Genomic DNA, 16,779 nt, shown 5'->3' on the forward strand with positions numbered 1-16,779 from the left:
AATGCCTAGAGAACGTTTCCAGTCGTGATACATGTAGGCCTATAAGAAACGATTGTTATACCTGTCATTTATCCATACAACGTATGATGTACAATGAATGACGAATTTTCTCTCTTGTTGCAGCGAATCTCATTTCGTTGGCCTCTGGCTACGTCGTCGGTTGGAACGCTGTGTCTCTTCCGGTGCTGGAAAGCAATGGGACAGCAGGCATGGAACAGCCACTGGACAGACCCCTCAGTAAAGGCGAGACCTCATGGATGATAACCCTCGTGATCCTCATCTCGGCAACTGGACCTTCTCTGTGCAGTCTTTTCAGCCATCGCTGGGGCTTCAAGCCTGCTGGATACGTGGCAGGATCTTTGGTGGTCCTGGGAGGTGTCATCGTGCTGCTGGCGCATTCCTTCCCAGTACTGATGTTGGGTCGGGTGGTCACTTGCCTTGGCACGGGTTGCACGGCCGTCGTGTCCACCACGTACATCAACGGGGCAGCCGAGGATCACGTGCGGGGGGCGCTGGGCACCTTCTTCGCTCTCATGTTCAACGCCGGTATCCTCGTAGCATATCTCGTTGGGGCCACCTCTTCGTACCGCGTAGTCTGTACTGGCTGCTTCGTCATCCCTCTGCTGTACCTGATCTGCTTCTTCTTCCTACCCGAATCGCCGCAGTATCTTCTGTCCAGAGGCAGAGAGGACAAAGCCGAGAAGTCACTTCGCTGGTTCCGCAGTGCTGGTCACGACGTCGCCCAAGAGTTGGAACGCCTTCGGGCTGATGCGGATGCTCGAACTCAAGATGACGGACGCACTCGGATGTCTCTCGCTGAGTTCCTGAGAGACAGCGCCTGTCGCCTCAGCACCGTCACAGCGATCGTGCTCAACCTCAACCAGTCGCTGAATGGCAGCCCAGTAGTCCTCAGCTACGTGGTCCAGATGTTCTCGGAGGCGGAGAACGGCGTTTCGGCTGGATGGTCAGCAGTGGTCGTAGCGGCGCTCCAGCTGTTGGCCACTCTCCTGTCGTCGGCGCTGGTGGACCGCGCTGGTCGCAGACCGCTGCTGCTGGCTACCAATGCTGGCATGGCCCTCTGCCTCGCTGCCCTCGGCGGGTACTTCTTCGCCAAGGACAGTCACATTGACGTGACCGTAGTGTGGTGGCTGCCCGTCGCTGCGATGTCGCTTCTGCTGGTGCTCAACGCTATTGGCATCGGCGCTCTTCTCTACGTGGTCATCAACGAGAGCTTCTCGCCGGAAGCGCTACCCATAGCCGTCTCGATCGGCTTCACAGCGCACACGTTCATTGTGACAGCCGTAATCAAGTCGTATGTTGTCCTGCTAGACTGGTTAGGACTCTATGGCTGTTACTGGTTCTTCGCCACTTGTTGCATCCTCAGTAACGTTTACATATTTTTCTTCTTGCCAGAGACAATGAACAGGCCCATAGCAGACATTATTTCTGAACTTAGTGGGGAGACAAAGAAGAAGAAGAAAAAACTCCAGTCCTCTCCATACGACCGAGTCCCAGTAGCAGAGACGAAAACTTAGCTTAACAGTGAAGTGTACAAACGAACCCTGAACACTATCAACTACTGGGTGACTCAGATGTCATTTGCCAATTCTACAACATCTGTGGACCCTTAGCAGAATTGACGCATTGTCTTTTTCGGAAGAAAATCTGCTAGTAATTCTTGTACGACAAATTTTATTGTTCGGCTAGACTGCATACAATACTGAACTTTTGACCGATTCAGGTTCCATTGAACCATCCTGAATATGTTGCCCACAAGGGTAACTCGCCAAAGTCTATAAGCAGATTTGCATGCAACGTCAAATATCTACATACCGTTTGGTGAAGATATCTAACGGACCCTGCCCATTCCAGAAGTTTCATAAATATTTAAAACTCCCTCAGATTATTATTCGCGGCGAAGTAAATGAGTAAGCAGCTATAAACAGAGAATTTTGATGCATGTTGCCTGCTTAGAAGAGGACCTCTTATTGTCGCCATAATCAAGTTGCATATTGGAAGCTGTAATCAAATGAATGTGTGTAAATTCGAACATATAAATCTGTACCGATATTCTGACCTCTAAGTTCGACGCTCAGTGTGCTACCGAGAGAACTACCAGAACACATCTCGGCTGCCATTCAGACATTCAAATTGTTACAAGATCTATTTTTTCAAAAACAAAAGCAATGAATTCTCGGTAAAGAAGGAGAAAATCAGCGTTTCGGTAAGAAACTTTGAAAGATGGAGAATCTCCTCGAGGTGTAGGCACACGGTAGCTTGAAAGAAACTCTTCTAAGTTACGAAAGAATGGTGACAATTTCAACCTGTTCAGATTTTACTGAACTACCAGTGAAGGGCATGTATTCTGTATAGAGTAACGAAATAATCATGCATCACACAGTTGCAACTTCTCCCACATAAACGCTACAATGGGTACTCCTCAGAAGGGTACACGTCCTCTCCTTCAGAATGTAATATTGTTTCTTGATATATCTTCTGTAGCTAAAATAAACGACAATCGAGTCTACACTGTCACATGTGAGTTTTATTACATCCATTGGAAAGCGTCTTTAGCTGCTCGGAATACTGAATCGTTTGTTGACATTCAAAATGATTGGGCTTTACAAATGTATTTGATACGAATATTATGATGAGCTTTTTTAATACGTTATAAAGTGTGTCGGATGACCCGGTCAGCAAATGAACACTCTTTCACAGTCTGTGTGCTATGGGATCACGTTGTATCCTGTTAATATTGTTATGGGGTTCCTTAAATTGATCAGAGCAATTAAATTTTGTGCAGCTCGAGTTTTTGTCCATTCGTATCGTGTCAGGTGGGTGATGGTTCAGACGCATTCTGGAGGATTAGGGTTCAAACTCCGCACCATTAGCCTGGTTTCCGGTTTTGGGTTCTTCTTTAAGGTTAATATTAGAAGGTTTCCCTTAAAAGCAAGACCTTGACTGCTCCTGCTTCTCATTCCCGTCAAATCTGACCCTGTACTCCATCCGTGACGACGTCGTCGCCGACCAGGTGCTAAGCTCCAGTTTCGCTTTCTCTCCATATTTTTTCTGTTTATTTAATACACTTGTTGAACCTAAACTAAAGAGAGGGAGAGAGAAACAGAAGCCTTTGATTTCCTAAGTAATTAACACAACGAGGTATTATGCTGATATTGTTTCTGTATTCTGTACGATTGCCAGCAACTAGACTAAAGACTCATTTATATGCGTATTCCACGTGGTTATCACTGAATGCTTTCAGATTGTTGAACTTGGGGTAGGTCAAAGGCTTCACAAAGCTCTACTATACTTTATTAGGATGTGCTTTAGTAAGTAAAACACATTTAATGGAGCAGTGTCTATAATGACCTACACAGCCAGATATCAGCGGTATCCGTCTTATTTCGTGGCGTAGTCGAGTAAATACGAATGAAAAGTAACATTACCTGATGCCACACAATTAGCTGCAGTATGGTTCGCTCCCGGTAGCTGAGTGGTCAGCGCCACAGAATGTCAATTCTAAGGGCCCGGGTTCGATTCCTGGCTGGGTCGGAGATTTTCTCCGCTCAAGGACTGGGTGTTGTGTTATCCTAATCATCATCATTTCATCCCCATCGACGCGCAAGTCACCGAAGTGGCGTCACATCGGACATCGAAAGACTTGCACCCGGCGAATGGTCTACCCGAAGGAGGCTCTAGTCACACGTATCGCAAGTTGCAATATGAAATTACAAAAATGCTGACTGCATTCGACGACGTTTCGAAACAGTTGGAGTTAATGCGCTTTTTCCTTCTTGTCATTAAAAATCCGGACAATATTCTTTAGCATTCAGTAAACATCGCCTGTCATACGCTGATATACTGTACTTTGTTGCTGGAAACATTCCGAGCTCCGAATATCGAGTGTGTAAGTCTTGTGTACTGATCGGTGGCGAAAGTGTTTTAAAATAAAAATGTCAGAATAAATAAATCAGTAGCGTGATTAAGAGTATCGATGTTCAGCTTTTTTTTTTAGAATATACTTTACTGTACAGTACGTGAGCGTCCTAGCAAAAGAAGATGTCTGTGAAATTTAAGTATGCAACACTACTCAAGTTATAAACTCACATGAATAACTAGTGTGTACACCATACGTGATAAAATTTTGTATGTGTGTAAACTGATGTAAAAAGTGTATCTGCAGTGCTTTAATAAAAGAGTTTTCCTTTTATACGTAGGATATACCTCATCCATATGACCCGGTTGCAGGTTTCCTGATGGCAGGTTAGGTGTATAACATATTAAATATATTTATTGATATTCAAAAAGCGATAGCGCTTGAAAGATCTGCATAGATATTCTTGATAAGCCTACCAAATATTGAAAAGTTGCAAAATGTAGTATTTACTCCGAATGATAACAGACGAATCGCTGAGTGAGGTGAGTATAATGTTGGTTTGACTTTTGAATTTTTGAAGTTGCTAATGGAAGAAAGAGATGGGAAGCAAACAATCTGTTACGTTACACTGAGTGAAATTTTACACACTTTTTTTCTACTTCTTTCCGTCTCAGTCTCTCTAGAGTTTCCCCTACCTGCCACACACTGTCAATATTTACCTCTGTCGTATAGTCCTATCCCTAATTCTATTTTACTGTCCTGTTTCTTTTACTCCTATAATCAGTGTCGGATTAGCTAATAAAGAACATCTATTAGAGACAAAGAAGTGAGTGTATGTATCAAATGTTAAACAGTATTTGGCTCTCTCTTCTTGCATTGTAGATCTGCTATTTAGGTGTTACGGGATACAGCACTGCGCACAGCTGGTAGCAGCCGGAGACAAAACAAATATCTCTGCAAGCGACACGCCGTTCATAAAAGGATGAGCATGGCTGGAGCCACCTTGCGCGGTGATTTACTGTCTGCGTGAATGCCTGCAGTAGCTGGGAGTTCTTTGTCATGGTCCCAGAAAGCGAGGACGTAAGTGGCATTATACTAGTACATCTTGTTTTAACGACATTTAACTCTGTAACACATAATTACTGGAATCTTCACAATAGTAACCTAGAATTGTGTTCTTTAATAACGAACAGAAATCAAAGTGGCCAAGTGCAAAATGGTACTAACTTCCGGATCGTCAAGTTGTTTTCGGAACGTTGGTTATTTAAATATAAGCAGCACATGGATTCGGGTAAGTTATTACTAATTATATTACGTTAGGTATTCGAAAGAACAGAAAATGTATCATCGACCTGACTTGCGTGTCTTTCTTGCATTTCCTTTCTTGACATAACAATACGAGAGATCCGACCAGCAGCGAAAAAAGAAAGAAATACAATATTCCATGAGTTATAAGATAAAACTGGGGCGAAAATGGAATCCGTTATCAGTAAGGAATGCTTGTTAGCATGCACCTTCTATAAATTCGATACCTGTTGTCATGGTGACGAACCGTACAGCGGAACGCCAGGGATTGATGTTACTAAACGCACAGTAGTCCAAGCAGACCAGCTTACTCCTTTAGCCGCCCCTGGGAAACTAGCAACCACCTTGACAGAAAAATTGTGAGCAATCTAGTAAACTAAAATATTAGGAAATAAAAAAGTCAGTAGTCGCAGTTCCTTATGATTCATCTGGTGCGGTGACTCAGTCACTCTGTTAGTAACAAACAAATACCTAACACGGCACGTAATAATACTGCAATATGAATATGGAAAAGGAAAATTTAGCAGGAGGAAAAATGGTGATTCGTTAAAGAAAAGAAGAAAATTAATTGAGAGAACTAATATTGTATTAGAAAAAATTGAAGGACGAAATAGCCACATATTAGTCAAGAGCCATAGAAGACCGTAATCCATCCGTAGAGAAATGCTAAGCAAATGTGCGTTGCAAAAAATGAAACTCCACCAGAAGTATCTATAGGATACAAGACTTAAACACGGAATTTGTCTGGAGTGCGGAAGTACTTTGCAGGTTGAATCCGGAAACCATAAGCTGTTTCAATGCACACTAAAGCGCAAATTGCGAGAGTGAATGACACCAGGTGGTGTTGCTGCCACGTGAAGCGGTGAGGAGAGTACACACTACCTGATAAAATGTAGCCAGTGACCAATTAGAAGACACTAATATGTGGTGAATACCTACTTCGCGTTTATGAAGACGGGAACTCTTCTGGGCACACTTTCAGTGAGGTGTCTGAATGTCTGAGGAGGAATGGCACCCTGCGTCAAATGCCTTACAAAGGATATCCTACAGCACTTGCCCCTTACTTAGCTTCCATCTATCGCGAATCTATTGCCCAGTGAAAAGTCTCAAATAACTGGAAAAAAGCACAGGTGGCTCATGTATTTCAGAAGGGTAAAAGAACGGACCTGCAAAATTACAGACGACTACCTTTAACAACAGTTTGCTGCAGAATCCTTGCACATATTCTCAGTTCCAATATAATAAATCTTCTTGAGAGGAAAAAACTTCTGTCCCCAACTCAGCATGGTTTTAGAAAGCATCGGTCTTGAAAAACTCAGTGTGCCCTTTTCTCATATGAAATCCTGCGAACCATGAATGAAGGGCAACAGGCAGATTCCATATTCCTAGATTTCCGTAAAGCATTTGACACGGTGCCGTAGTGCCGACTGTTAACGAAGGTACAACCATACTGAATAGGTTCCGATATAAGTGAGTGGCTCGAAGACTTCTTAAGTAACATAGCCCGATGTGTTGTCCTCGACATCAGAAACATGGGCATCGTCGAGAGTACACAAGAGTAGTGTGATAGAAGCGCCGTTATTTTCTATATAGGTATATGATATTACGAACAGGGTAAGCAACAGTCTGCCACTGTTTGCTGATGATACTGTCTGTGGTTTGAGGGAAGGTTTCATCGTTGAGGGACTGTAAGAGAATACAAGATAGACAAAATTTCTAGCTAGTGTGATGAATGGCAGCTAGATCTAAATGTAGAAAAATGTAAGTTAATGCATATGAGTAGGAAAAAGAAAGCCAAAATGTCCGAACACAGTATGAGTAGCGTGCTGCTTGGCTCAGTCACGTAGATTAAATAACTGTGCGTAACGTTACAAAACAAAACGAAATGCAGTGAGCATGTAAGGACTATACTAGGGAAGGCGAATGGTCGACTTCTGCTTATTGGGAGTATTTTAGAGAAGTGTGGTTCATCTGTAAAGTGGACCGAATGTACTGAATACTATTCACGTGTTTGGGATCCGCACCAGGACGGATTCAGAGAAGACACAGAGGCGGTTCAGAGCCGGGCGGTAGGTTCGAATACCACGCTGGTATTACAGAAATGGTTCAGGAATTCAATAGGGAATCACTGGAGAGAAGACGTTCTCTTCGAGGAACACTAATGGGAAAGTTTAGGGAACAGTCATCTGAGGCTGAGTGCAGGGCGATTCTGCTGCTGCCACTATACGAGTACGGACCAGAAAGATGACATTAGGGAGATTAGGGCTCGTACAGAAGCATATATACTCATGGTCATAAATTAAGGATAGTTGTAGAACATAGTGTCACACACCGTGGCACTACACAAAACTAGTACCAATAGCATAGGCAAATAGGGAACACACACGACACAGATATATAAGTCCACGGTATTGGTGATAAGTTGAGAAAACCGTCCAGAAACACATGTGCTACAATACGCCACTGTTTCCTGCGCAGGTACCCCGACTTCAGTATGGGATATGATCGCCATGCGCACGTACACATGCCGCCCAACGGGTTGGCGTACACTGGATCAGGTGATCGATCAGCTGCTGGGGTATAGCCTTCCATTCTTGCACCAGTGCCTGTCGGGGCAGCTGAAGTGTCGTAGGGGTTTGAAGACGTGCAGCCATACGTCGACCGAGAGCATTCCAGACGTGCTCGATGGGGTTTACATCTGGAGAACAGGCAGGCCACTCCATTCCACAGATGTCTTCTGTTTCAAGGTACTCCTCCACGATGGCATCTCAGTGGGGCCGTGCGTTGTTATCAGCCATCAGGAGGAAGGTGGGACCCACTGCACCCTGAAAAGGCGGATATACTGGTGCAAAATGACGCCCCGATACACCTGACCTGTTGCAGTTCCTATGGAGAAGACATGCAGGGGTGTACGTGCACCAATCATAATCCCACCCTACACCATCAAACCACGACCTCCATACAGGTCCCTTTCAAGGGCATTAAGGGGCTGGTATCTGGTTCGTGGTTCACGCCAGATTAAGGCCCGGCGAGAATCACTGTTCAAACTATACCTGGACTCGTCCGTGAACATAACCTGGGACCCCTGTTCCAATGACCATATACTGTGTTCTTGACACCAGGCGTTATGGGCTCTCCTGTGACCAGAGGTCAGTGGAATGCACCTTGCAGTTCTCTGGGCGAATAAACCATGTCTGTTCAGTCGTCTGTAGACTGTGTCTGGAGACAATTGTTTCCAGTGGCTGCGGTAAGGTCCCGGGCAGGGCTACCTGCAGTACTCCGTCGCCGTCTGCGGGAACTGATGTTGAAATATCGGTCTTGTTGTGGTGTTGTACACCGTGGACGTCCCGTACTGTAGCGCCTGGAGACGTTTCCTGTCTGCTGGAATCGTTGCCGTAATCTTGAGATAACACTTTGTGGTACACGGAGGGCCCGTGCTATGACCTGCTGTGTTTGACCAGCTTCCAGTCGCCCTAGCACTCTACCCCTCATAACGTTATCATTATGTCTTCTTTGAGCCATTTTCAACACACAGTCACCATTAGCACGTCTGATAACGTTTGCACACTTGCTCGCTGCACCGTACTCTGACATGCACCAACACACCTCTGCGTATGTGGACTGCTGCCAGCGCCCGACGTGATTTAAAACCGCAATCCACCCACCAGAACGTTGTTTCACCGTGTATCAGCATTATCCTTAATTTATGAGCATGAATGTAGATAGCCGTTTTTGTCTCTCTCTCTTTGTGAGTGGAACAGAAAATGAAAGGACCAATAGTCGTACAGGGTACTCTCGGCCTTGAACCATCCATTGGATGTAGATGAAACCAGAGAATTTATTAATGTTCGACTCTGGTGTCTGGAACAAAGTCGACGTTCTATCTCATCACAAAGTTGTTCCATTGGTTCAGGTCGAGACTCGGACAGGCCAGTCCATTTGAGGAAACTTACAGTCCACAAACCACTGCCTCACAGACGCTGATTTCTGAGTGCATTATTCTGCTGATTCAAACAGCCCTCGTTTTCGAACCGTTATTCTACTGTACATAATATACCGTACTGTAAAATGTGTTCATATTCTTCCGCTTTTAGCATTTTCTTAAGCGCAATAGGAAGACTACAGCCTAACCACGAGAGATACCACCACACAGTTACATCACTTTCTTCGTGCTTCATTTTTGGCACTATATGTGATAGTAGATAAAGTTCTCCTGTCATTCGCCGAAACCAAGCCCCTTTATCGGTTTGCCGTAGGGTGTAATGTGATTTATTGCTCCACATCACTCTCTTCCAGTCATTCTCAAGTGGCATTGCTCTTTACACTACACCCGTTATACCGGAGCCAAGGTAGCCCCTTAGGGCCGGCAACCCATATAACACCACAGAGGATGAGGTTGCCTATGCCAAAAGGCGTGCCCAAAAGCACCAGGGTAAACACCGGCTATTTACACACAAGATACTGGAAACAGACATTCCGAGCACTACTTCCTGCAGGAGGAGCTCGAGCCACGGCCTGCAGGAAGTATCACTACACCGAATTCTGACTGGCTGGAGACAGCTATATAGGGGCAGGAACGCCGGATGCCGACCTCGAGTACTGCAACCGTCGAAGATTACGTCTTCGTCTCGGAACTGGCCGACCTCGAGTACTGCAACCGTCGAACATTACGTCTTCGTCTCGGAACTGGACTGTGACTAGTGTGTGAGTGTGTTACCACGAACCTTTGTGGAAAATAAGAAGTTAACATTTGTTTGCCTCAATTAGGAGACTTTTTTCGTTATTGTTACCTTTCGTTTGTATGTTCAGTCATCAACCGTGTGAACTTACATCAATTAAAGTTGTGTTGTGAAAAATTGTGAATTGTGAGTCACAACAACCTCCAAGTGTCGCTTAGCACTGACATCACAAATATTTGTCTTACGAGTTACTCCATCATTTTATCCCTTTTTTTAGCTCCCCACGCACAGTCGTTGTGTTATCTGTACTGCTGGTAGCACTTTGGCTCTCATGGATGATCGCTTCCGCTGAATTAATGCAATCGTTTACACCCACCCTCTACAATAGTCGACTTCCCCTGTATGTCAGCACAAGGGGACTGCTTGGTATTGTTTAATTGTTTCAACTTTACAATAAAATCAGTGAACAGGCAACTTAGGCGACTTTAGAAGGGTTGAGATGACCCTACAGGATTTGGTACTCAGACGACATCCAGTGACTAGTTCACGTTCGAAATCCCTACACTCTCCTGATCGACCACCTCTGCTGTTCCTGTTTCTCTACTGACAACACAACACGCCCTACCTCCTTTTATACTTGCGACTCTGCTTCTCGTAACGTCTAGTGGCCAATTCCGCATTACATAGGTGTGTTCAGATGCGTTTGATCATATAATGTAGTAAGGGAGCAGAGGCGAATGAGGAATCATTCCAGCGCCGATACAGTCTTTAGATGGGGAAACTGTTGATATAAGCGACTTTGTCAAAGAGCTGATTACAGTGGAATGAGCGTCTCCCAAAGGATGAAGCAAGTCGGCTGACTGGATGTCCTGCCGTGAGCGTATACGGAAACCACGAGAAGGTGACAGATTGTTGGACGTCCACGCCACATCGCAGAACATGTCCACTCTGTCACACAGGACAGGAGGCAATATGTAGCACATTTAGCGACAGAGTGCAGTTTTGGTACACTGTACCGTGCAGGTGGGCGGAGCGAGTGTTGAGTGACTGTGATGCAGAGTAATACTTTGATACATTTATTGAAACCAAGATATTTGAAATGCACGTTACATTACTAACCACAACTAACATTACATACTGTCTTTCTTGATTTTCTTGAACAGGCTTGTTAATTTACCAAAGAAACTCTTTAGAACGGTTTAAAATTTTTATCATCGAACGACCCCGCAAATGAACTGAATTAAATACAGGAACAGTACAGATGAAGGCCTTACTGAATTTGAAGAAAAGGTAAAAGCACACACAAGTATTTACAACAGATTAATAATAACAAACTCTAAATGATGAAAGTTAATTCAATATTTAGCCACTTACGGGCCACTGAATTTAATAGAGCACTTCACTGACTATTCAAAACAGAGAGTTAAAACAAAATTACAGAATGGAATTAATCAAAGATTAAAAGTGAATCACAGGCCACCCATATCAATAATACGAGGGTCGCTCCAAAAGAAATGCACGCTATTTTTGTAAAAATACAGTTTTCATTCTGCATGTGTGAAAGTTTTACAGTGTGTAGATACATCCTTCCCCCTTGTTTACAAACTTAGTTCAACCTGTTCCCGTGAGTGGCGCCCTCACAGCATGTCTTCAAGATGGCTGCTACACTTGACGTTCGTCAGAAGCAACGTGCTGTCATAGAATTCCTGTGCTGTGAAAACGAGACAATGGGAAACATCCACAAGGTGTATGGAGATGCTGCTGTCGCTCGCAGTACAGTTAGTCGGTGGGCAAGCAGGTTACGTGATGAAAGCGGCCACGGCAATATTGAGGATTGTCCTCGCAGCAGCAGGCCTCGTACTGCCCACACTCCAGACAATGTGCAGAGAGTTAACGAATTGGTGACTGCTGACAGACGCATCACAGTGAATGAATTGTCACGTTACGCTGGGATAGGGGAAAGACGTGTTTGCAGAATACTGAAAGTTTTGGCGTTAAAAAACGTTTGTGTCAGGTGGGTTCCCAGGATGTTGACAGTGGCTCACAAAGAAACAAGAAAAACGGTATGCAGCGAACTTTTGGAACAGTACGAGAATGGTGGAGATGAATTTCTTGGAAGAATTGTGACAGGTGATGAAACATGGCTGCATCATTTTTCACCAGAGACGAAAAGGCAATCAGTGGAGTGGCATCATGCAAATTCACCCAAGTAAAAATAATTCAAAACCGCACCCTCTGCTGAGAAAGTTATGGCTACGGTGTTTTTCAGTTCCGAAGGACTCGTGCTTGTGGACATCATGCCAAGTGGAACCACCATAAATTCTGATGCATATGTGACGACACTGAAGAAACTTCAAGCTAGACTGAGTCGTGTTCGACCAAATCGGCAAAAGCAGGATGTTTTGCTGTTGCACGACAATGCACGGCCACATGTCAAACAAAAAACCATGGAAGCGATCACAAAACTCGGCTGGACAACACTGAAACACCCGCCTTACAGTCCTGACCTGGCTCCATGTGACTATCATCTCTTTGGGAAACAGAAAGACTCTCTTCTTGGAACAATGTTTGAAGATGATGACTCCCTTGTGCACGCTGCCAAACAGTGGCTCCAACAGGTAGGTCCAGAATTTTACCGTGCGGGTATATAGGTGCTGGTTCCAAGATGGTGTAAGGAAATTGAGAGGTATGGAAATTATGTGGAGAAATAAAAATATTGTTCCTAAAGGATGTATCTACAAACTGTAACACTTTCAAACATGTAGAATAAAAGATGCATTAAAAAAAAATTAATTCTGGAGCATAATTCATATTCAGAAATGCTTAGGGATAAAACTCGACACAGACAATGATTTATTTTTACAAAACAATAATTCCCGAATCATTATATGGAAGACCGTACACTAATAGGTAGTAATCGAGTTGTCATTCAGCAACAAAATAGGTAACTGGCAAAGGCATTATCCAGCAGCTAAGATTAATACTATAACAACAAACAACATATTCACGAGCTGTTCCAGCTCAGAGACAGATAATCCGGCGTTTCAGTGCACATCTAGTGCCGCTTACAGGACAGAGCAATATTCAATTGGACTACGTCACTGTGACATCGTTTACAATTCGGTTGGGCACGGAAGCCTTACACTGAACGCAATAAGGCCTCAGACGATCAGTAAAGAAACTATTTTAGTTAAGGAAATAGTTGCACGTTAATGAGCCACACTGTGATCTCAAGTTTTACAGTTACAAGAGCCTCACGAAATGTAAGATTAACTAATCCTAGACCCTTGCACAAAATGCCCACAGAATACAAGTGGCAACAGCTATTACTGAATCACTATTTACACATGCAATGGTAGCACCGCCCTCGAGCACCGTTACTGAGTTATTTAAAATAACGTTCGGGAATCCACTACAAACATGGACGCTTACAAATGGAAGACAAGGGGCGTGTAAAAGCTGCTGGAGTTTTACACACTCAACATTTTATCACTGAAGAACGTACCCTAAAACTCAGCTGAAGATCCAGACGTAACTAGGTAGAAATACCGCTCCTCTTCCAGGATTACCAGCTGCAGAATTCATGCACTGTCGTCTGGCGGTCGTTTCCCATCCCCTCCATGTTAGTAGCACCAATCCAACAGGGTTCTGTTTCCAATCGTAAAACTGTAGCTCGCGCCGAACACTCTGCCTTCCGTTGCCAGGTCGACACCAGACACATCGCGTTTCAAGCAGATCTTGCTGTCTTCACATCCCGCTCAACCCGGACCGCTACTCCCAGCTCCCCCGTATCCCGCAAGGGTTCTCGATGACGCAACAGTCGTATGAAAGAAATCTAGGAGCTAGAGATTTGATAGGTCAAGGCCGTACCGGCATCCATACAGGACGTGTGTTTCGTAACACACTGTTGAGCGCATCTTGTTCAACATGGAGCTCAGCACCAGACTGTCAATAGGTGTTCCCACGTTGACCCATCGACTTCGTCAATTACAATTGCAAAGACCACGCGATTATCGAGACTGGACCGTGTATCTATAGAAACGTGCCTCCTCACTGGATGAATCTACATCTACATCTACACCCATACTCCGCAAGCCACCTGAAGGTGTGTGGCGGAGGGTACCCTGAGTACCTCTATCGGTTCTCCCTTCTATTCCAGTCTCGTATTGTTCGTGGAAAGGATTGTCGGTATGCTTCTGTGTGGGCTCTAATCTCCCTGATTTTATCCTCATGGTCTCTTCGCGAGATATACATTGGAGGGAGCAATATACTGCTTGACTCTTCGGTGAAGGTATGTTCTCGAAACATTAACAAAACCCCGTACCGAGCTATTGAGCGTCTCTCCTGCAGAGTCTTCCACTGGAGTTTATCTATCATCTCCGTAACGCTTTCGCGATTACTAAATGATCCTGTAACGAAGCACGCTGCTTTCCGTTGGATCTTCTCTATGTCTTCTATCAACCCTATCTGGTACGGATCCCAAACTGCTGAGCAGTATTCAAGCAGTGGGCGAACAAGCGTACTGTAACCTACTTACTTTGTTTTCGGATTGCATTTCCTTAGGATTCTTCCAATGAATCTCAGTTTGGCATCTTCTTTACCGACGATCAACTTTATATGATCATTCCATTTTAAATCACTCCTAATGCGTACTCCCAGGTAATTTAGGGAATTAACTGCTTCCAGTTGCTGACCTGCTATTTTTTAGCTAAGTGATAAGGGCTCTATCTTTCTATGTATTCGCAGCACATTACACTTGTCTACATTGAGATTGAACTGCCATTCCCTGCACAATGCGTCAATTCGCTGCAGATCCTCCTGCATTTCAGTACAATTTTCCATTGTTACAACCTCTCGATACACCACAGCATCATCCGCAAAAAGCCTCAGTGAACTTCCGATGTCATCCACAAAGTCATTTATGTATAATGTGAATAGCAACGGTCCTATGACACTCCCCTGCGGCACACCTGAAATCACTCTTACTTCGGAAGACTTCTCTCCATTGAGAATGACATGCTGCGTTCTGTTATCTAGTAACTCTTCAATCCAATCACACATTTGGTCTGATAGTCCATATGCTCTTACTTTGTTCATTAAAAGACTGTGGGGAACTGTATCGAACGCCTTGCGGAAGTCAAGAAACACGGCATCTACCTGTGAACCCGTGCCTATGGCCCTCTGAGTTTCGTGGACGAATAGCGCGAGCTGGGTTTCACACGACCGTCTTTTTCGAAATCTATGCCGATTCCTACAGAGTAGATTTCTAGTCTCCAGAAAATTCATTATACTCGAACATAATACGTGTTCCAAAATTCTACAACTGATCGACGTTAGAGATATAGGTCTATAGTTGTGCACATCTATTCGACGTCCCTTCTTGAAAACGGGGCCGGCCGCAATGGCCGAGCGGTTCTAGGCGCTTCAGTCTGGAACCGCGCGACCGCTACGGTCGCAGGTTCGACTCCTCCCTCGGGCATGGACGTGTGTGATGTCCTTTGGTTAGTTAGGTTTAAGTAGTTCTAAGTTCTAGGGGACTGATGACCTCAGATGTTAAGTCCCATCGTGCTCAGAGCCATTTGAACCATTTGAAAACGGGGATGACCTGTGCCCTTTTCCAATCCTTTGGAAAGCTACGCTCTTCTAGAGACCTACGGTACACCACTGCAAGAAGGGGGGCAAGTTCCTTCGCATAGTCTGTGTAAAATCGAACTGATATCCCATCATGTCCAGCTGCCTTTCCTCTTTTGAGCGATTTTAATTTTTTCTCTATCCCTCTTTCGTCTATTTCGATATCTACCATTTTGTCATCTGTGCGACAATCTAGAGAAGGAACTACAGTGCAGTCTTCCTCTGTGAAACAGCTTTGGAAAAAGACATTTAGTATTTCGGCCTTTAGTCTGTCATCCTCTGTTTCAGTACCATTTTGGTCACATAGTGTCTGGACATTTTGTTTTGATCCACCTACCGCTTTGACATAAGACCAAAATTTCTTAGGATTTCTGCCAAGTCAGTACATAGAACTTTACTTTCGAATTCATTGAACCCCTCTCTCATAGCCCTCCTCACACTACGTTTCGCTTCGCGTAATTTTTGTTTGTCTGCAAGGCTTTGGCTATGTTTATGTTTGCTGTGAAGTTCCCTTTGCTTCCGCAGCAGTTTTCTAAGTCGGTTGTTGTACCACGGTGGCTCTTTTCCATCTCTTACGATCTTGCTTGGCACATACTCATCTAAAGCATATTGTACGATGGTTTTGAACTTCGTCCACTGATCCTCAACACTATCTGTACTTGAGACAATACTTTTGTGTTGAGCCGTCAGGTACTCTGTAATCTGCTTTTTGTTACTTTTGATAAACAGAAAAATCTTCCTACCTTTTTTATATTTCTATTTACGGCTGAAATCATCGATGCAGTAACCGCTTTATGATCGCTGATTCCCTGTTCTGCGTTAACTGTTTCAAATAGTTCGGATCTGTTTGCCACCAGAAGGTCTAATATGTTATCGCCACGAGTCGGTTCTCTGTTTAACTCAAGGTAGTTTTCAGATAAAGCACTTAAAAAAATTTCACTGGATTCTTTGTCCCTGCCACGCGTTATAAACGTTAGAGTCTCCCAGTCTATATCCGGCAAATTAAAATCTCCACCCAGAACTATAACATGGTGGGGAAATCTACTCGAAATATTTTCCAAATTATCGTTCAAGTCCTCAGCCACAACAGCTGCTGAGCCAGAGGGCCTATAGAGACATCCAATTACCATGTCTGAGCCTGCTTTAACCGTGACCTTCACTCAAATTATTTCACATTTCGGATCTCCGTCAATTTCCTTCGATACTATTGCACTTCTTATCGCTATAAACATGCCTCCCCCTTCACTGTCCAGCCTGTCTCTGCGGTATACATTCCAAACTGAGTTT

The 16,779-nt window shown here is 44.3% G+C and overlaps 1 protein-coding gene across 1 annotated transcript in view; it reads left to right on the forward strand.

Annotated features, from left to right (window-relative positions):
- Positions 1-209: 209 nt before the first annotated feature.
- The window catches only part of LOC124803395 (facilitated trehalose transporter Tret1-like), a 35,292-nt gene continuing 18,722 nt past the window's right edge, over positions 210-16,779 (forward strand). Inside the window, exon 1 of the mRNA XM_047264579.1 lies at positions 210-1,312. Within this exon, the coding sequence (XP_047120535.1) occupies positions 210-1,312 (1,103 nt within the window). The remainder of the gene's footprint in view (positions 1,313-16,779) is intronic.

This window comes from Schistocerca piceifrons, chromosome 6, assembly GCF_021461385.2.
Source record: "Schistocerca piceifrons isolate TAMUIC-IGC-003096 chromosome 6, iqSchPice1.1, whole genome shotgun sequence".
NCBI lineage: Eukaryota > Metazoa > Arthropoda > Insecta > Orthoptera > Acrididae > Schistocerca > Schistocerca piceifrons.